This window comes from Salvia miltiorrhiza, chromosome 6 (genome assembly GCF_028751815.1).
Source record: "Salvia miltiorrhiza cultivar Shanhuang (shh) chromosome 6, IMPLAD_Smil_shh, whole genome shotgun sequence".
Classification (NCBI taxonomy): domain Eukaryota; kingdom Viridiplantae; phylum Streptophyta; class Magnoliopsida; order Lamiales; family Lamiaceae; genus Salvia; species Salvia miltiorrhiza.
The window spans coordinates 45,081,407-45,104,094 of NC_080392.1; the positions used below are offsets into that span (position 1 = coordinate 45,081,407).

General features: G+C 36.8%; 2 protein-coding genes across 3 annotated transcripts; both read right to left on the reverse strand.

Moving 5' to 3' along the window:
* Positions 1-499: 499 nt before the first annotated feature.
* Positions 500-6,770, reverse strand: LOC130989950 (NAC domain-containing protein 82-like). 2 transcript variants are annotated; one of them, XM_057914129.1, is made up of 7 exons: positions 6,570-6,770; positions 5,558-6,040; positions 4,840-5,114; positions 3,641-4,021; positions 2,283-2,693; positions 2,068-2,170; positions 500-1,603 (listed from the first exon to the last, which is right to left on the reverse strand). In XM_057914129.1, the coding sequence occupies exons 2-7, from the start codon at positions 5,703-5,705 to the stop codon at positions 1,203-1,205; spliced, it is 1,719 nt and encodes a 572-aa protein (XP_057770112.1). In that variant the 5' UTR covers positions 5,706-6,040; positions 6,570-6,770; the 3' UTR covers positions 500-1,202. The 2 variants fall into 2 exon arrangements, with proteins under 2 accessions (XP_057770112.1, XP_057770113.1); XM_057914130.1 differs by having other exon boundaries at positions 1,254-1,995.
* Positions 6,771-8,024: 1,254 nt separating this feature from the next.
* LOC130989952 (phosphatidylinositol 4-kinase beta 1-like) lies at positions 8,025-21,123 on the reverse strand. The gene is given in 17 exon segments (XM_057914131.1): positions 8,025-8,928; positions 9,015-9,098; positions 10,243-10,317; positions 10,422-10,475; positions 10,612-10,755; positions 11,320-11,373; positions 13,137-13,241; positions 13,335-13,432; positions 14,185-14,254; positions 15,107-15,229; positions 15,324-15,404; positions 15,549-16,005; positions 16,112-16,244; positions 17,406-17,454; positions 17,539-17,727; positions 19,058-19,942; positions 19,944-21,123. Coding segments are annotated over 17 exon segments (3,567 nt in total). The 5' UTR covers positions 20,808-21,123; the 3' UTR covers positions 8,025-8,826.
* Positions 21,124-22,688: the final 1,565 nt, after the last annotated feature.

Genomic DNA, 22,688 nt, shown 5'->3' on the forward strand with positions numbered 1-22,688 from the left:
AGATGAGCGGCGAATTTTGGTGTGTTCCAGAAATGGGGTGGCTGGTTTGGGAGAGAATAGGTTAGAATAGTTTAGGGTTTCAACTTTTATAGCGTAATTAGGGTAGGATTAATTAAATGTATTACTCCTCTAATTTTTTCCAAAAATAGAAGTGTGTCTTTATTATTGGGACAGCCCAATAAGGAAAGTGTGTCTTCAATAATGGGACGGAGGGAGTATAATTTTGGGGGGAAAAATTTAACTATGTAAAATGAGCAGCTCACTAAAACAAATTTGACATTAGCAACGTAGAAATTCGTTAATTTTATTAACAATGAATAACATACATCAGGTTATGCTAAATCAGTATATTGTATGTGAATATTCATTTTGTAGATGGAAGGAGTAGTATATGCTAAAACAGTACATTGTAATTGTAATTTTAAAAAGCTCAAAGAGAGTTAAATGAACACCAAATTGAATAATTATTGTATACTCTTGATGGACACGGATAATATTGGATTAACAACAAAATAGATATATTGGCATAATGAACAATGACTGGCACAAAGCAAGTGCAGTTAAAAGTTAACGACGATGACAGTGGCACAAAATCAAATTCTAAACCACACCAACAATACTTTTTCTTTAATGCAATGCAATAAACGAGAAAAGTGGAAGGCAACTACTACATGCTTTTCACACATTCCCTCGAACCATAAGGCAATGAACAAAACATACTACGCATTATTAGATATATTTTCCTATACTTCCATTCTCACCAGCACTTGAAGAAGTTCAACAGAAAGTTGACACTTCACAATCTGTCTCTACACAGCAAGTTTGTCAGTCAATTTGTATTAGCAAAGACATAATTTCAGAAACATGAATTCTAGTTCTAGAGGAAAAGAAACATCCACAATAAGAGAAGTGTAGGTTTCTTGGCGTGCATCCTCTATTCTTCGCCACAACTAAACTTATACAACTTCACTTTTTTTTATCAAACAGGAAGCTAGTAAGGAGTGCCCTAGTTATGCTTAAAAAGTCTATAAAATGCCAAAACTGCAAACTCAAGGTAAGCCCAAAACAACATAGTAGCAAAAATCGAGGGGTAATATGACCTATAATAACAGCAAATAATGTATCACTGGGAGAAAGAGAAGTTTTAGTTTTTCCATATGTTTTAGCTTATATCAATCAACAGCTAAATAACACACCAGCGGTCAAATGAAATAAAAACGGGTAAGAAACAATAACCAAGTTACCAGTTTCAGTTTTTGGGATATATATGATAAATTTTTATTGAAGTTATAATAATGAGAGCTCAATGACACAGTATCAGTTAAGTAACAAATTATAATCAAATTTGAGACAAGTTCTACCAGATCAAGGAGATCTTCCACAACCCATAGCTGAATTTTCCAAAAAAGCAAGTTGCACCAACAGCTGCTAGACCCCCCCATCATAACTGCCAAAGCTTCGTTAGTGCATTCACCAGCTCCGTGAGTCACCTCAGCCTTGATATGTATGGAGGAGCCACCACAAGGAGAAAGAGCAGCAGCTGAAGGTAAGTGAGCTGGAATGCATTCCTTAAATCTTGAATAAAGGTTTTCTAAATGTGATCCTGGAATAGATATAGCAAAACAAACATGAAATAAGATTAACTTATTATATTAATGGCAACTAACATCAAACACTGCAGAAAGTACCTGCAGCATCGACCAACATAATAAAAGGTTATGCAACCTCCCAAAAGATGCTGCATTTACATAGTAAGATCACAAAAATAGACATAAAACAGAAGGAATCTAAATTGTTCTTTCCCCCTACTTGTGCCAACTCAGTGGTCCAGAAAAAGACACCGGAGTCCAGATAACACAAGAATCAGTAGCCCATGCCTAGTCATAAGTACAATCCCTGTTCCGCAAGCATGCTGCATTCCGGAAGGGATTTTGAAAAATTGCATTTATATCTCCCGAAACTGGCAAGTTCGGGCAGTTTGACTCATAGAATTGACTGAAGAATAATAAATGGAATGTGAGTACTCATCCCACGATCAGAGTAATCAACAGTTTTCAGCAGATCTACCTCTTTCCATGTTGTGAGGGGAACAGACCGGATTCTCCAGTTGCCCAAATGAGAAGTCCAAATTATATGAAGCATTAGGACCTTGGTAGAATGGATAGTCCACCTGCAATTTCATTTAAGAGCACAGCATGTTAGATGGGACAAAAAACAGATTAACGAGAAAATCATATCACAAGTATCATATGCGTTTTGGAAGCAAATTACAGTGGCCTCACCATGTGAAGCACATTCAAAGAAATATCACCCTCAGATGTGTTTGGCAGCACAGCTAGCTCATTTGCATATGAAATATTCTGATCATCCATGCCAGCAAACCTGGTTCTAGAGTGTAATTGCTCCATATTCTCATGGTCGTAAGATGCAGATGACCGACAAAGTGATGAGAATGGAGTTCCAGTAACTCCATTAGAGCAATCCAAAGGAGGCAGTAGATCATCAAGTTCTATATATGTTGAATTGTCTTCAGGAAGCATGTTAAGTGGGTAGTCAACGTTATGTGATCCAGAAAAATCAAATATGCCTTCATTGATTGCAGTCCAACTATCCAGGTCATGAAGACCATTATAGATATCCAAACCCTCATTATAAGTTAACAATCTGTTATTCCCATTGCCACCAAGATCATCCTGCTCAGCACAATTCACATCAGCCCATATTCAAAGCGATGCATGCAAATAATGCACAATGCAATTCAATTTTAGTCACTAAAAGAGGAAATACCATTACATTTTTTCAATCTCTCTTATTTTACCATAAGGGAAATTGGGGAAGAAATGGAAAGAAAAATGAATCTCACATAGTCAAGCACAAGGATAGATGTATTCCTAGAAGACAAATAAACAAAATGTGCCATGAAGCATATAGTAACATGCTATGAACCCCCGATACATCTGGGAGGTTGGCATATCATCCCTGGGAGGTAATATGCAGACAGAAAAATACGCTCAAAATATGAATTAAATACTTTATTTTTTTTCTTTTTATTATTATTTTAAAATCTAAAATACATTTTAGTGCAAGTAAAATACATTTTGCCCTAATTGACAAATCATAGCAGAACATAAGATTAACACAGTACAGCTGGGTCTACAGGACTTCACAGCGTGCTGCTCACACCGCCGCTGTTGGGTCGACGCAACTTCACAACAGAATTGAGAAAATCACTTAATGGGAGCAGATGGGTTCCGTGTGTGTGTGAGAGAGAGAGATATGAATGAAAGAGAATCAGACGTTAGTGAGACGAAGAGGAGTTGGGTTGAGCTTTTTTCTGTTGTTCTAGCAAGTAATCACTAAGAATCTTATCTAGGCCTATGTTAGAAATGGTTAATTGTTAATTTAGTAAAAGTATTTTGATATTAATGTGTTTATACGATTTTTCTAATATTACATTAATAAAAATATAAAAATATTATAAATATAACATGATATTCTCAATGTATTCCAATCTTAAGTTTTGGAAAATGAACGTATTTGCGTCCCCGTGTCATATTCATATTTCATATCATCCCCATCCCCCATCCTTCATTGCTAATATGAAATGTAGCTAGACATGTGTACTTCAACAAATATTTACCTGGCTAAATCCATTCCCATCAGGAAGCAGCATGTCTTCATCGGCAAATGATGCAAGCATATGAACAATCTCATCATTGGTCTTATCTGCAGCCACCATACTATTTGGAGCAACAGCTGAAGATGATGGACCATCTTCAAGTATAGGCAGTGGTCCATTTCCAGAATCAAACAAGCCACTTCCAAGAGGCAAACTTTGCTCTTCATTCTGCATCCCAGAAGTTTGGGGAAGACCTTCAGCTGCCAATGATATGGCATGGTTTTCAGCAACATTGTCATCATCATCAGTCCAATCAGCTTCATTAAAAGGGGCACCGTATTGTGCACCATTTTTTGGGCCTAGCCCATTCTTCTTAAAGACTTTACACAGAACATAATTATCCTGCTAATGAAAACATCAGCAGTTAGACAACTATTGAGCTACCAAAAACAATATGAAACTGATCCAAGAAACTCATTGACAGAACCAGACAAGAACAATATGCAAAAACTGAAAGAAAAGCCAAACTCATAACTTTTATCAAGACTCTACCAATTAAATTGGTCATTCACAAGAATGGGCATAACAGTACATGCTGAATGAAAATGCTTTCTCAACAATTATAAAAATCCCAATATATGAAATTGCTTTCTCAACAATCTATGCACAACAAGATTGATTGTAACATGTTAAAAATAATTCAACATATTTATTTAATCTACGTAAACTATAAAGGTGAGCATGGAGAAATTCATAACAAAGAAAAAAATAAACTGAATAACCCACTAATGGTTGCTATCTAAATACCAAAACCGAATTAGAATTGCATGAAATAAGTGGTTGGTGATGTCCAGTTATTTCAAAGGAAAAAGTTCACTTCAATAATAAAAATTGACAATTTGGACGTCAATAAGTCACTGAATGAGATCTGGGTATCATCATTAAAAAAGAATTGTAATTCTGTTCCAACATGAGAAATTCTAGGATGAAGAGCTCAATTTGAGAAAACTGTGTCAAAAAGGTTAAACAGAAGCAGCACAAAAAAGGTAAAATTAGAATCAAGGAAAAAAAAAACAGAAAGAAAATTTGAAGCGACTTCATCACAATTCAGCACTAATCTAACTAACATGCAAAGAATATATACCGTACAGTTTTGGAGAAACTTTTGCAAACAACAATTATTCATTAAAACTTTCAGTAACAGCCAAGAAAGGAAGCACCTGAACTCCAGCTTCAGCCAACTGATTATCAACGACTCTGTACTCATGGATAACCCAATCCGTTCTTTCTCCTTTAGGGGCATGCCCCAAGTGGAAGATCAAGGTCTTAACAGCTCCAACAGTTTTCTCATTGCACGAAATAGTCCTGTCTTTTCCAGTAGTTTTCCAATATCCATTTTCAGTTGCACGCTTGACACGGACTCCACATGCATACTTCTTCTCTCTTGGACAGAAAAAGAACCACTCCAGATCCTTACTTTTCAAGCTGGATTTATCTGTGCATTAAGACAGATAACCATATGAACCACTGGATATATGAGAACAAATAAAGAAATTGCGAGGAAAATATGAGCTACTCAAGACAGAGTATCACAACCAACTGAATCAATGTCAGCATGTCATTAGAAAAGTTTATGGCAGAATTAAAACCATTTGCAGTATAGAGTTGTTTCTGAAACTTTAATTGTAAGTATGTAGTTGCTTCAAAATGTGACAGTGCGTCAACCAAGCTTTATCTACATTAAACCAGATTCCGGAGGGAAGTAGGAAGCTCAGAATATTAGATGAAATATAGATGAATGTAATATAGAAATTTAATATTGTTCAACGAAAGTTTCAAAATGATCATGTTTATTCAATTGCTCTGCCGTGTTAAATAAAGAACAAAATAGCTGACAGAAAAAATAAATGAAATAAAATAAAAGGAGATACAACTGACCTGGAAGATCCCATGGAGAGTATTTGTAGATGTTGACTTCTGCAATAGCCTCATAGAGAAGCTTCTTACCCAAAATCTTCCTCTTGAGATAGTACAAAACCAACTCAACATCTGTAGGATGAAAGCGGAATCCTGGGGGGAGACGCATACTCACCGGGACAACAGAACACCTAATAATCCAACTACTGAAGTAAACTCCCACCAACTATTTACTGAACAGCTCTCCCCACCAAGAACAAACCTTCTGCAGCCAATAGTTCTCAAAATTGAAAAAGAAAAACGAAAAATAAAAAGTGAACGCCTCTCTACACACCAATCCCAAACCACAGCCACTAACTTAATCCTCGTCTTCAAGTCCAATGCCGAAACAACACCTTTGTAGAGCACCACAGCCTCCCCCGGCTCATGAAACAGAAAGCACACCACACAAACCACTGATGCTTCTTGTTGGAATCAAAAGACATCTGGTGTGCAATACAAGCCCTAACATTTCAACTATATCAGTAGCCTTCACGCAAAATTAACAAAGCCCAGCTCAAACAACTGAGAACCACATCACGCGTGCCAACCAAACCCAACAATACAGAACTGATACAGTTGAATGGCACTAAAGACACTGATGATATAGTACAATACGTCAACGGAATTGAGCAAACATAGATTAAACATTTCCACTAAAAAAGACCACACCTTTTACGTTTAAAATTTTAAAATTTTAGTCCTAAACATACTCATCCAGTTGAAGGGTAAATACACAGATTAAAGGGCAAAGGACGAATTAAGATTTCATGTCAATCAGAAACAAAAAGACCCCAAAAGTCTCCAGAAATTAGTTCTGACACGAGCCTAACGATGGATACCCAACGTCAATACATAAACCCTAGAATCCAAACCGCCCCCAAAAACAAATTCCTCAAATCAATAGACCAACAAAACATCAACTAGTAAAAGAAGGAAACACAATTTTCGTACGACAAAACAACAAAAATAAGAAAACAATGGCAACACACACCTCGAAGGGAGACAACCCGGTGGAACGTAGAGGGAAAACGCGTACAAGAAATACAAGAAAAGCTCAAGAAAAAATAACGAGAGAGGGAGAAATTGTGGATGGGGGAGGGTTTATATAGAAGTAAAGAGAAGGGTTTAGAGCGAGAGAGTGCAATAGTGTCAAGCTTGTGGAGTAAGCTAATCTTCTCATTGGTTGATTTACGTTGCATCTCACTATTTTTTCTTTTTACTAATTTAATTTAATTGACTAACAAATTAAATTCTTTAACCTTTATTTTTTTCCTTTTCAAATGTGATATGCATTTAAAATTAATTAATAGTATAACATTAAATAAAATTTTAATGTATTACGTGACCTTTATAAAATGGTGATTTAATTATTGCGTATAATGTTTATTCTTATTATGCACGATGAATATCGAAATTAAACGACATGTCTAAACGATTGAACCGCTCCCCACGCCAAAATAATGTTGCGAAGGAGCCACCACCGCCTCTCCAACAACAGAAGCCGCTCCCCACCTCATCGCCCAGCTCTTTCCCTTCCCCTTCCCATTGGCGCCCCCACCGGCGGCGGCGCCTGAATTTTTCAAAATTCAAAAACACCCTCTGGTACCGCTTGCCACAAAATTCCGAAAAAAGCCCCCCAACCCCTAAGAATCACCATTTAGAATAATCACATCGCCCCCCACGACCCCCACGACCACCTCCCACTGAAATAGCCCACGAGGTCGCCGTTGTCTACAGTGCAAAAGAGAGAACATAGGGTATTTTTGGATTACTCTTCGTTTCATAGGTATATAGTTTTCTTGTATAAGTTATCGCAGGATATATGAGATATATTAATTTTCTTAAAGAAACAATAAGCGTAGTACGAGTATAGCCTTAGGGTGTGTTTGATATAAAATTGAGATAAAGGGTGATAAATAAAACTTAGATAAATAATACTTAGATAAATAATATCAGGGGGGAGGAGGTATTAAATTTCTTAGTGAAACAGTGATATAAGAGCGGGCCTCTCCCTTAATGCGGGTTTTCTTGTTAATCAATATTGCTAACAAACGCTTAGATAAGACGTGATTATTTATCTATTTTGCTTTATCTAGGGCTATCAAACATGCCCTTAATCTCGAATCATCCCAATTAATAATATGGGATACTAAACGGGATGATAAGACCAAATTATTTATCTATCATGGCTTATCAACCCTACCAAACACTACCTTATAATAGATTATTTATACATCATTTTAAAAAATTACGCACTTCCTCTGTCCACGAAAAATAATCTTTTCTTATTACTTTGGGACATTCACAAAAATTATTCTCTTTTAAGTGAGATCATTTCTCCATTTGCACCTATTCAAAGCTAGATAGCAGAACCAGCAAACTGACATACAACCTATGCAGTGAGCAAACTGACATCCAATTTACTAATAAAATCATTACAGAAAAAAAAAAAACAATGGATTCTCACTCTTCTGCAGGAAACTCATGAAAAGGATTCACAAATGCAGCCGCAACACGATAATTAACACATTAAATGTACGTGTTTTGGCACCGATGAGACGTGTAACCAACTGGTACCAATCAAACTTGCACACTTCTATCCAAATGAGCAAATTGCACTACACGAGTGAAACAAATTTGAAATTTATACACAATACAACAGAATGCTACTTGCAGCATTTTCACATAAAAGAATCAAGGCCGGAGATGGACGCCGGGGAGTCGAAGCCAAGAGAGTGTGATAGAGAGAGCAGCTTATGAATGTAAACTGATCAAAGCTTAACGGCAAGGCAGCAAATATACAGGCCGAGTTCTTTGCTACAGATCAATTGGTGTAGCAGACTCAAAAATCATAATCAAGGTTCCGAGTGCTGTCTTCAATGAGTTACACCCCCACCCCATTCTCAATCATTCTGTACAGTATGGCCCACACAATGTGGGTTAAAACGTCGAACCCCACCTCGAATAATGAAAACTCCATCTCTTCTCCTGAAACAAGGGAAAATGGCAAAACAAAAAATGGTAACTCCTCCTGTAGAGCTGTTTCATCAGCAGCTATACATCGACAGAGCACTCCTGCCTCGATACAAACTTGCTCACTGACCGAAAAAGGCATCCCAAGTATCATCGCCATGCATATTAGCAGTGATGATACATCGTAATTGCTCACTGCCAGGAAACCAGATATCCTCAAGCACAAAGAAATACACTATCTCCAACGGAGCTGCTGTCAAGGGTGTAATCCGTGCTCATAATATCCCATTCAAGACTCTCTGGTAGTAGTCATACTGGCGTGTCCTCCATGCATCCAAGCTACTGCTGATCAGCGAAAGGACCAAAGACACACATTGCTGATACAGGATAACGTTGTTTTGTGAAGGGATGGACAATACAAAATAGATTATAACAAAATTAGTGGAGGGTGGGGGGATCAAACCTCCTCTGTCAAACTAAGATGAAATCGTTTCCTCAAGTTCTGTATTGTCCGGGGACCACCTTTGAAACAAGGGAAGTCGGAATCCTACAAAAAATGGATAATTGGAATCAGATTGGGTGGTCAAAACTATGATTATCATAACAATGCTTTCCGTGTACATTTCCATTTAACTATTGTGGAGAACCCACCTCCTGTAACTGATTGATGATTAAAAATCTAACCGTCAAGAAAAATATGATAACAGATTCCACGTAACAATCCTTTATATGATCCCAGTAACATGCAAGAATCAAACCCCTGTTGCACAAATCAATCTAATTGGAGGAATAAATATCAAACGGTTTATATCATGTTAACAGGTTGGTTTCTGTAAAACACAGGCATTTCAGTCTACATGAGCACTTCCAACAATACAGTCATCACATCCCAAGAAAACCAATAAGAAGGGTTCTGGATTGACTAGAGAAACACAATCTATCAATTCAGAGCATCCTCATGCTTCTCTAATAATAATAATAATAATAACAATAATAATTAATTAATTAATCAATATATAAATAAATAATAATTAATTAGTAAAAGCAAGCACCACAGCCAGTCTCGTCTAATCATTTGTAAATATAGCTAACTAGGAGAAGTTTACCTACCCCACACCCTGCACCTATGACCTGCCAACTGATAGAACACTTTCTTCGAACTAATAGATACAAACACAAAAGAAAATTGTAAAAGAAGGTTCCACAAGGTCAAAGACCACTCTGAAAATCATAATTTCTCAAGAAATACTGTAACATAAAACACCACATATTGGTCCACTAATCCACCTATAACCCTTTATAATGCAAAATGGTGAAAGGATTATAAATGCTCTACGATGATAAGTCAAACCGAACAATACTTCATAAATCGTCAAATTCAAATACTCCTTCAGTCTACGCTAAGTGTAGCACAATTACCTTACTCGGTGTTCGACGAAAAGTGTAACACTTTCCTTTTTGGGACATGACCCCACACGCTCAACCTTATAATTCAACCTCACAACCACTCCTTATTCACCAAAAAACCACCCCTGGACCACACTCAACCCTTATATTCTACATGGTGGGACACTTTCACCACTAAAAACACATCTACCAACCATTTTATTAAAACACATGCCATCCACAAAGTGCTACACTGAGTCAAAAAGAAAAAGGAACAAATTTAGAAGAAAATTGGATAATCTCACCTGCAACATCTCGACAAGAAGAATTATGCGCTCTGCATGTTTGCGACACGTTAGAAAACCTTGGATGCATAAAACCTGAAAAATATAGGTTGACAGCAATAGATATAAACACCGACAAACACAAGATTGAGACCAGACTCATACATATTTGGTCTACAGAGACAGAATGCACCACTTACCTTAAAATAATCGAAAAATTCACTTGGAACTCCCTCAGCATCAGAGTCCATCACCTAGTACAAAGCAACAACTGTGTTTCATTCATAAAGATTTTTTAGCTTACAGAACCAAAATGACCTGAGAAATGTGCCTAAGTGAACTCATATAGGAAAATGTTGGCCCTGTAGGCTGCATGAAAGAATATCTTACCTCAAGAAGTTCACGGGTTAATTTAAATGGTGCACTTTCAAAATTTACACCGCCAGGTGAATTAGAAAGCATGAAACCAAAATCTATGTGTATAATATGGCCTTCTTCATCCAACAACAGGTTTCCATTGTGCCTATCTTTCACCTGGGGAAAAAAAAAAAGAACACCCTCGTCAGGTTACTAAAAAGAATGGTCAGAGAAACAGTAAATTTAAAGCATATATCAGTGTCCATTTCCAGGAGTATATCCTAAGCATGAGAGGAGCCTGGAAGAGAGGAAAGCCTGAATTCGAATAAGGTAAACCCCCCCCCCCCCAAAAAAAAGTTTTATTTGCTAATTTCTCAAAAGGTTAAACAGACCGTTTAACATTTCAAAATATGAATTTGTCAGTAAACTTGAAAGTTGACATCAATTAAAATTTAAAAACTCTTATGCTCATCACATAAGCCCATTCAGAGATAATTCAAATAGAAAACATGACATGGGAAGAGAAAAGTGGAAGAAAAAAAAATGAAAAAAAGACATGCATCATGGAGCAAGAAACTATCTCAACATATTACTCTAAAAGTAGAATAATAAAGTTGTGATATTCTGATATTCAACTATTCATCACTATATTCTATATACGTTAATATTTTAAAGTAGATATATAACTGATATCAAGTATCTTCTTTTTAGCAGCTACTCGACTGAGAAAGGGAGGTTTACCTGTAATAGGTAGCACACTAGAGAGTATCCAGCCATGCTTTCAACAAAGTTCCTCTGCAGTGAAGAAAGATAGCTCAGAACTACTAAATCGCACGCAAGCTAAAAAAATTCCTATGAAACAAATAAAAGCAGAATAACAAAATTCATGAATAGTATTGTCATATTCAGTTTTCTACACAAACTGGTTCTGTGCTAAAAAGGAGGACCAGCAGTAAGTTGGCAGCCAGACGTATATAAATAAGACATCTGAAAATATTCTTTCACATCTATGTTCTAGACAAATATGACATCCTCGAGTTATGTTCTTAATCTGAACATGTTCAATGACATATTTGTGCATGTGTTACATGCAGGTACATACTACTACAGGTAGAGTTTGTGTATCCATGTTCATTTATATTCTCAAAACCTACCCTAATGCAGCAGCAAGGTTATAGACACTACCAGTTTCTAGCAAAGACCTGCTGCAATCTCAAATCATCAAATGTATAAGCGGACATCTATACCTCTATAAGAATATCAACCTGAAACTAAATTTATACCCCTTAAGTCGTATAACTACATATAACCCCTCAATTATTATGAATACCAAAAGTATATCCCAATTCCCAAGCAGGGATATTTTGGGAAATTCATTTAGCATTAGCTTGATCAACGGAGGGGATCATCATGACATAGAATTAAGTTCCAGTTAGGCTTCTAACATATAAAACAGAGTGTGCACCCATGGAGAAGTATGTAATATCCTACTGGGAAAATACACTAATCCAACCCAATAATAGCCCTTGTTTCAAATCCAACTCAATAAATGATTATTTACAAAAACACTCCCAACGAAATGATTTTTTTTTCAAATCTAACTTAGGTTAACTTTCCGGAGCTGAATTGTTGAACAAGACTAGATTTGAAAAATATTCAATTCATTAAGTATATTTTTTAAATGGCTATATATAGGATTAGATTTGAAAACATGAGCTAGTATTGGGTTATTCTTAATGTATTTGAAATCATAATTGAAATTGAGAACATAAAATAGGACAGCAAATCCTTTGTACTTATGTTCGAAATTCATACATTATTTAATAATAATTATTGTAAACTAATGATTAATATAGAATAATCATCTCGATTAAGATTTATTTACAAAAACTGAAACTAATGAATTTTAAATCCAAGTTATGAAATTATCATCCGTAATTATCAAATACTAATAACTAAAGAGAAAAAATTTAAATCTACAATATTGTTATAAATCTTAATCATAATATTGTCATTAATAATAAATCATGCCTAACTGAAATTCATTAACAATAAACCAAAATGAAAAGTATTGTAAATTGCAGTTATGAAATTATCAAATAGTCATTTATTGGGTTAGATTTGAAAACAAAGACAGTGGGCTAGATTAGTGTATTTGCCCAATCCTAACAGGGAGGGTAATGTAATTATTCTGCTTATTTTTGTCCATGATTGTAGTGAGAGTACAAAAGTAGCCCCTATCTATTGAAGATCAAGTATGACGTCAAGTAAACACATGCTACCAAATTCTAATAGCACATTGTATAAAATTATAAAAAGGGCAAGTTCACAAGTTTTCGGTTTCGTAACTTAACACTTCACAAAGAAAAGAAAAGAAAAAAATCAACACAAAGCAAAAATAATATACAGTTATTCAAATAATATGGAACAAATGACAAAGCATTTCAGCCATAACATAACTCCTAAACAAGAAAATTCAACCAAAGAACACTATCCACAGAGACAGAGTAGTGATAAGTTCAATTTTTCCAAATCAAACAGGCCAGAAACAGAATTACCTGAGAGAGCTTGAAGCTGGGAGAATTTTCTTCATACTTGGCAACAAAGAAGTCACGCAAACTTGAGATGTTCGGAAATCTACTTTTGATTGAATGAAGTGATGCCTGATGAATAAAATTACAGAAAATAAGTTTCGCTCAAGATACAAGCATTTCATATAAGTATATTCAACTATATTCACAAAGCAGTATCATTACCGTGTCTGGTATGGTTTCAATAAGAGCTGTATAAGAAGAAGTAACTAAAACTTCATAAGGACGCAACCACAGTGGGAGACCAGCCTCCTGGAATATATCTAGCATTGGGAGTGATGAAAAAACCAATAAATATTGGCTAAAGTAGCACAAGATAGTTGAAGCAAGAAGTGGAAAGTGGACATTCATATCCAGCATCATTATTGCACAACTATGAATTAAATTGGCCAGATGACCAAGGGAAGTGGAACTAATATAATGGGCTCATGACATAATAAGATATAAGAAACTCATAAGTAAATCAAGTGCCTTCATGTGAATATTCCTGATCACCAGAACTTCACATAATAATAGCTTTTGCTCGCAAATGAGAAATCTTCTCCATTCTAAGTCATCATTGATTCCTATTTATTTTGCATGTGTGTGGAAACAAAATTAGTAGCAAGGATCCAAGAAAACAATATATGTGCAACAGCTAAAGTCATTTATATAACTGCTCGTGGATGATGCGATTAAGAGGCCATTCTTGATCCCTCACATTAAGTGCCTAGACAGGGACTATGAGACCCTCACACCCTATAGATACCACACAGGTTTAAAAGTTCTATTAAGATAGTTATTAATAATTTAATACTATCATACCACCTTTTATTGATCATTGCTAGCTATTATGATGATTTCTCAAACACAGTCTCCTGGCAAGTCCAGATCATGAGTGGATACACATTTTTAACTAAGAACACGTGATACTTAAAGACTAATGAACAAGAAACAACTGAAAACAATAGCACTAAGGCCAGTGAGCAGGACGGAAAACATGAACCTAAATTTCTCTTAGGAGACGGTCACTTACCATAAAAGTGAGATATAAGTTGTACAGCCAGGTGTTCCTGTCTACAGTCATCCCCACTCTTCACAATCACCTAGGTAAAACAAGAATCAGATAAGTAGCAACTCTAAGAAAGGAAAGAACTATGTTGGCACATGTACATTACAATGTACTTCCGGTGGAAGGACAAACGGACAAGATTAAGAAGTATGAAATTTATATTTGGCACAGTTCACTAGAAAGAAGAGAAACATAAATTCATAAAATCTGGCATATAAAATGCAATAGTTATATCTCCAAAGGATTCAACAATATCTAGTCAAGAATTGTGAACAAAAAGCCTTCCATATCTTTCTGATTGACGTAATCTTAACTTACTTTGTCTACTCATATCTGATGAAAATACTAATCAAGCAAAGGAATTCCTTGTCAATCCAACCAAATAGATCCAAGCTATAGAGTAGAGATCATTCATTTAAGTCATTTGGGTGAATGGATTAGAAGTGATAGCAGCTATATCTTACAGCAAATTTTGGTAACAACTATTTCGAATTAGGATTTACGAGCCCACCCTCAGACCCTCCAAATGAGATATAATAGAATCTGACCTTTCTAGAAAATTACTGAGTCCCTATTATTTGGTCTGGATTAAGCAGATTTCAGTTGGATCTAAGCACAGATGCATCCATTAAACAAGAGCCATCATGAGAAAATCATGATAAAATTGCTCATAACACAATGATTGACAAATCCAAGCCATCCTTTCTGATACATTACAAATGGTAGTCTCATGTCATATACAGATACCATAATCTAGCAGATACTTAAACAGCTTCGTGAGACTACTATCTACCTCACAACAACTATATTTCCAGAAAGACAATTAAGAAGTAGAAAAATCCATCCCTTTGGAGTAAGTCAGATGCAAAGAGTTGAGGTAACTTACAGAATGCAAGTCCCACCCAGGCAGTTTTCCATACAATGAGGCATTGCGTATTCTCTCCTTCTTAACCTCCCAAAGTTCACCAGCTAATGCATCACTGACTTTGGGGACACCACCATTAGCAACCTAATAAAAATGGAATACATAATGACAACCCATGTAAACATAAACATAGAAACACAATGAAATTAGACATTTGGACTATTGACAATATATTCACCTTTGGTTGTGCATCTGATGAATCCTGTCCAGCCCCTTTCAAAGGAAGCCCTGGAGGTGCTTCTCCTTTCAAAGCAGCAGCCTTTTTTTGTTGTGGGGGGAGGGGGGGGGAGAGAGATTAAAACCAATAAATATCAATAATCCCATATTCCCATATAGGAAGATGGCCCATAAAGATCTGCCTTAAAAATTATTTTCATTGAGAGGATATACACGGGAGGATTACCTTGACTTCCTCGATAGCCACCGTGCTTGGAACACGGCGGTGCTCCTTCCGACGAGGCGGATCTTGGTCCACTATGTCATCCATGCTAATCCCAGGTTCAGCTGACAAGACAACCCTTACCCATTCTGAATCACAGTCATCCTCAGCTTTACATGCACAGTCAGCCTCTGTGGTCCAGCCAGCACTAGCAGCGGCAGGCTCAGCATGGTCTAGTTGCTTCTCCAGTGAGAAATTAACACGAACAAATTTCACTTTGGCCTCCCATAACTGAGCCATTGCTTGGTCTATAGCTTCAGAGGTAGACCTGGACATCCTATCATAACCAGTATGGTACATATCCTGCCCTGTCCGCAGTGGATAAGCCCATGGTGGTGGCTTTGGCAAAAGTGCATCTCCATTTGCCAACGGAATTCCTCCTCTGGAAAGCTTTTGTGAATTTGATGCATCCTTAGAATTACTATTTGAAAAGATGCAGAAAAATTCATCACCAAATTTCATTGTCATATGAAAGAAGTAAAACTCCAGGTTTCCGCCAAATAGCTTATTCTGGCAACAAAACTCACCTGGGAGCTTCACTCTTCAAAACCTCTACACAGATCAAGTAAGGAGCCTTTTCTCTGGAATTTAGAAGAACAGCTTCATCTTCGGGTATGTGAACCACACGATACATTCCTCTCCCTATCGGAAAGCATATTCCTGGGTGATCATCATATAAATTGAACAGTGAATCAATCTCCATCAAAAGACGTTTAAAAAGATACAGTTATTTGTTTGGTTGATAAACCAGTTACAGCATAAAAGTAAATATGCAGACAACATCTAATAGACAGAGATAAGTTTGATTATGTGCAGTTATCAGAACAACAAATCTTCAAGAAATGTTACTCCCTCCGTCCCCCAATTTCATGCCCCTTAGAGAATGGCACGGGTTCTAATAAAATGGTTGAGTGTGTTGTGAGCGGAATAAGGGTCCAACCTTTATGAGAGTGTTAAAGTGATTAAAGTGGAGTAAGGGTCCCACCTTTTATGGGGTTGTGTGGAGTAATTTTACTAAGAATAGAAAGAGGCATGAAATTGGGGGACGGACTAAAATGGCAAAAGGGGCATGAAATTGGGGGGACGGATGTAGTATTATAAAATTATACACTAAACACAAGTAAAAATTCATAATGCATTTGCCACATAGTTCTTGCCTATTTGAGGAAGTAACAAACTCAGACATTCCTCCAGATTATTTCTCAGTCTTTACATGCACAGTTGATTCTATTTCAAAAAGCAAGATGCATTAAATTTCCCCATAGTTCTCCAATCACAAAACGTAGAAATATGCATGCAAGTACTAGCTTGCAAGGGTCATAAAGTATTAATCTAAATGGAGGAAATTGTTCAACATCTGGGGTACACAAGAATTCTGAAAGCAGGGCCCAACTGGGGCGTGCTCTCAGAGATCACCAAAAAGTAATTTCCCACAAAGGAGCTCACTACATATTAAACTTAAGAAATAAAAGGCAAACAAAGAGTCCAGGCTAAAAGAAAGTAGTCGCTCCCAGGCTTTCAGCATTCGCAATTCATTAGACTACAACAAGCTGGCAAAATTAACTCCTGATATAGATTTCTCATGGAGAAAATCCAGTTCACCCCAGAACAGAAATAGCAGGGCAGCTAGTAAAAAGAAAGAAGGAAAGCAGATATTCTGCAGTTCGAGGCGAATATTTTACCTAAAAGAATATAGAACAGTTAAGAAAACATATACAACTCCCTTACAAAAAATATTCTACAAGTTCAAAATTAGAACAGATTTTAATACGAGGGAGTGCTAATATACCAAATCATGAAGCAGTGTTAAATTTCATTTACCTCCACTGTTTTGAGCATCATCTATATGAGCATTGATCTCTACAAGCGACTGAAAGAATGCAATAACAAAAGGTTCATTTGATGGATGAGAAATTTGAGGATTTTGAAGGAAGCAATAGGAAATTAAGACAACCTCACAAAGAGCAGATTTTCGATCGTCGACAGGAAATATATCAACGAGGCCATAGGATGTCTCACATAATGTTTGGACAAAGTCAAGTGATTCATGATACGTCCCTTTTCTAAACTGTGATGCACTATTTGGCAGAGGAGGTTTAGCATTCGACTTTTCATTTTGCTGCTTTGGTGAGCCAGGAGAGTTCTGCAAAATGAAATACTATTGCTATGAATTTGTTAAAGAAGCCAGCCTATAGCAAGAATCTCATAATAAATCGTAGGAATAAAATCTCTGCTAGAAATATATGCAACTCAATATAAATCAAACAATACCAAAAACAATATTCTAGTCAAACATAAAAATTACATTACAATTCCCTCCCTTATAACAGAATGATACATAAAAGATACTCTTGGATATATCCTGAAGAATGATATTAATTATCTGAAAAGGTCAAAATCCACGATTTACCATAGTTTGAATTAAGTAAACGAAGAAAAGCAGTTCCATTTCTCCAACCCTATTAATTTTACCATATCATTCTGCATAGTCTTCCAGTATACCTTATCTTATTTCATCTCTTAACATATTCTACGGTCTACCTCACAGACCAACCAAACTCCAGCCCATCAACAATACAAGAGGGCCTAATCACTTATAACTCAGCTACATAGACAGACATTTTGATGAAATACATTGAGCTCAAGAAGACCTGTGACTCAATGAAGAACAACAGGAAACTTCCCCTAAGATAGATCAAACATAGAATGCTGGGTTTTTCCAGAAAACCTGTACACTTCAATCACTCATTAGCAAATAAATTAAATTTTTCAAAGTTAAACTAAGTCCGGTTACTGCAAGTGAATCCTCTAGACAGCTATTGATCAATAATTATGTTTTCTTCCAGAGTAGAGAATTATCTGGTTCACATTTCTAAAGAAAAATTTAGTTCAACAGTTTCAACTACTTCCTATCAAAACAAATTTCCAAAGGTCTATCAGATTATGTTTGCCAGACTTACCATCATCTGATACAGTAAACAAACATAATTTCCTCTAACTTCTCTCTATATCTGTAACAAGTCTGATTCAGGTAAGGATAATTCCAGATGCATATCATAAACATGAGTATTCTTAGAAACCTTTCCAAATGTTAACTGTGACTCCAGCAACAAAGGCTTGTATACCAAGCACAATCAATTAATACTCGACACTAAAATTAACACCCAGAGCTACTACTCCAAAATATAGATGTCCAGGCTAGAGTCAGGAGCTACTTAACTTCACCAATTACTATGGCACTAATATTTACACCCAGAGCAACAGCTATTCCAAAATATAGATGCCCGAGATAGAATCAGGAACTACTTCACTTCATCAATTACTTTGAAGATGACATCCTAATACAGAGTATAGGTAGTTAAAACTTTTCATATTTTGGAATGTTTCAGGTTCTTATTTAAATAAGGGGAACAAATGATCGGAACCAGTAAATATATCATCACATGGAGAGCACGGAAAATAAAGGAACAGACCACTTTGTTCTTTCGGGAGCCATATAGTTCAGAATCCTCAACAGAACGATCACGATCCTTGAACAACTTCCGGAAAAAGTTTTCTGTTCCGGGACTGCTTTCATGCACGTTACTGTTATGGCCATTAGTATTTACCCTTGAAGCTTTGGAGTCTTCTGGATGAACACGAAGCGACCTACGGAACAACGAAAAATCTGATTGTTCCTCATCTTCGCCATTTGCATGTCCTTTCCTGTCCTCATCAATACAGACCAAATCTTTCCTGTCTTCTTCAATTTTTTCTTTAAATAGTTTCTTGAAAAATCCTTCTTTATCATGATCATCACAGGACTTTGATGCTCTTTCCAGATCATCATATTTATCAATACCATCCTTCCTGTCCTCAAATTTGTCCTTAAATAGCTTTTTGAAAAACCCTTCCCTTTCATCATCTTCTAGAGCTCTAGACAAAGTTTTTTCCTCAGCATCACTTTTACCCTCCCGAAACAACCGTTTGAAAAATCCATCTGAACTAGTACTAACTTCCTCCTCATCTTTACCACTCAACAACCTGCGAAAGAAACCCTCTTTCTCCGTCTCATCATCATCCTTATCAACTGACTGCTTTGCATCTTCATCTCGACTACTACTCAATAACCTCTTGAAGAAACCAGCTTCCTTCTCATGCTCCTCTTCATCTTTACTTCTATCCACTGACTTCTTCATCTCCTCATCCCGACCATCCCTCAACAACCTCTTGAAAAACCCACCTTCCTTCTCAGGCTCTTTCTCATTCTCCTTGGGCATTGATTTTCTTGCATCCTCATCCCGACTATCCCTCAACAACCTCTTGAAAAACCCACCTTCCTTCTCGGTCTCCTCATCAAACTCTTTGTCTTTATCCCCCTGTCTTTCTAGCATCATCATCCCGACTATCCCTTAACAACTTCTTAAAGAATCCACCATCCTTCTCAGGCTCATCATCTTCCTTCTCCCCCGACTTCCTAAACAATAGAGCATCCCGAACCTTAGCCCCTGGGATGAACTTCTTAAAAATCTTATTACTCTCATCTGGGGATCCCACTACCTTACCACCATCATCCTGAGATATTGAATTCCCCGATGAGGGTGAAAATGAGAAAGACCGTGATGCTGATGTACTACTCGGAGGCGAAGATGTCAACGACAGCAACTTCTGTTTGGAAGAAAACAACCTATTCAACACCTGATTCTTACCAATAGGACTACTACTACTACTATTGATATTACTAGAAGAAGACATAAAACCACTACTCCACGTCTGAGGTTTAATCAAAGGAGGCCATTCACCCATCAAAGTAGCTGCAAACTGGCATTTCTCCTGAATCCTACTAATCCCCTCATTATCATCTACATCTTCCAACTCCGCCATCAAAAACCAGTGTACTTTAAGCGCAATTTTGAGGGATCTCGAGCATATATCTATAACAAACTTATCGAGTGAAGGGCTAGGCTTGTGAATTAACATATAGCAAATTTGAAACAAGTAGCTCTCGATGCCGGAGAGAGGTAGAGTGTACATCCGGTTGCACAAGTAATCCCGCACCCCAGGATGATCGTGCTTGTAGAGGTAGCTGACCGCGATCCATTCGCAGAAAAACGCCGAATCGAAGAACCTAATCAGCCACCCGCTCTCACCGATGCTCTCACTGGTCGGAATCGTCCGCGTCACCTCGCGAGGTGACTCAGCCCACTCGCCGAAGGCACGCGTCAATCCCAGTAGCCTCGCCATCGTCAAATCCTTTTTCTCATCCTAGACATGGGCATCAATCAAATCTTAATTCAAAACCCCTAATTTTGAGAATTTGAAGTGATATCCCCACAGGCGCAGAATTAAAGATGAAATATACAGAGGGAATTGGGAAATTGGGGTTCCGACCGGCGCCGCAAAATTGGCCGGCACCAGGGGTATAATGGGGAGAAAAGTGGGAGGAGGTGGTGGTGGTGCTAACGTGCGCGGAGGGTGCTCCGAGGGGGGATTCCTCTTAATTTAATTTTTTTCTTTTCAAGTTTCGAGTGGGGAGAGTGACGGCGAAGGCATATTTTTCTTTGTTAGCGTCGAAACTAAAATTATTTTTTTTAATTAAAAATTAGAATCGATTTCAAAATTGAATTGAATTACTATGTAATTTAAGGGGGCCTCTTGGCGCATGTGAAAATTGGCGACAAGTCAGAATTTTTTAATTGTCATAAACAAGAATAAATGGGAAGTACTGTGAAAATAGTATAGAGAACCAAATTCATTTAAATTGGGATGAATTCGAGGCGGAGATTATCCAGTGTTGGAAGGGTTCTCGTTGGATATCCACCAATTTATTTATTTGTTTTACAAGTTTTTGTTATACATATAAGTATTTTATTCATTCCATCAAACACATCAAAATTCTAAATATACTAATGTCATTCAACATCACAAACACATCATAAATTTCACAATTAAAACCCAAATATATATTCTAAAGAATCTACGTATTCCTTTTGAAAAGTTGCATAAATTTAATAAAGATATTTATTTAATTGTATGAAATATAATCGGGGCGGGTTCGGAGTGGGTATATATATCCCTGACCCGACACGGGTATAATTTTTGTACCCTCCCTTGAAATTTCACCCCCGTACCTCGGCCCCTTAAGGGCGAGTACCCGAACCAACGGGTATTATTGTCATCCCTACAACAAATCTACACGAGCGTAATATTATGAGGATCGATAGCTTCGATTTATAATGATACAAAATTAGGGTTTAGGATTTATGATATCGCTTTAAATATGGAAGAATGTATTATATCTATATCTACAACACTCTCCCTTGAATGACCAACCCTAAATAGATGTTGCTTCATTGAAAACGTGCTAGAAAAATCAAATGGGACAAAGCGTACAGTTGTTCCCCCTGAAAATGATCATTGTATATCTTTGAGTCGGCGCATGCCGATCTTATGTACCAACTTTCTAAAAGTTGATGTTGGTAACGGTGTAAACAAGTCCGCTAAATTATCGCTTGAGCGGATTTGTTGAATGTTGATGTCGCCACTCTTTTGGAGGTCATGCGTGTAGAAAACTTTTGAAGAGATATGCTTCTTCCTATCACATTTGATGTATCATTCCTTGAGTTGTGCTGTACAAGCGGACTTGTCTTCATATAGTACAATTGGATTGTCCTTTGGTGAAGTTAATCCACACAACTCTTAGATATAATTTGTCATATTTCTCAACCACACACATTATTGATTTACTTCATGGATTGCGATGATTTTATAGTTATTTGAGGATGTCGGAGTCAGGCTTTGCTTTACAAACTTCCAAGATATAACACTTCATCCACGTGTGAAAACATAACCAGTTTGTGACTTTGCTTTATGCTTAAGAAGTCCCGTTTAAAGGTTGTCAAGAGAATAATTTGATATGCTACTGGGACTGCATAACTTGGAATGTGGTTTTCAAAGGACATTAATCCTAACATTGTTAGTTTTAATGATGTTGATTGGCCAGGTAATGTTGATGACAAGAATAGTACAAGTGGATGATATTATTTCCTAGGTAACAATGGTGTGTCATGGTCTAGCAATGAACAAAACAGTGTGTCTCTCTCTACAGTTGAGGCATAATACATT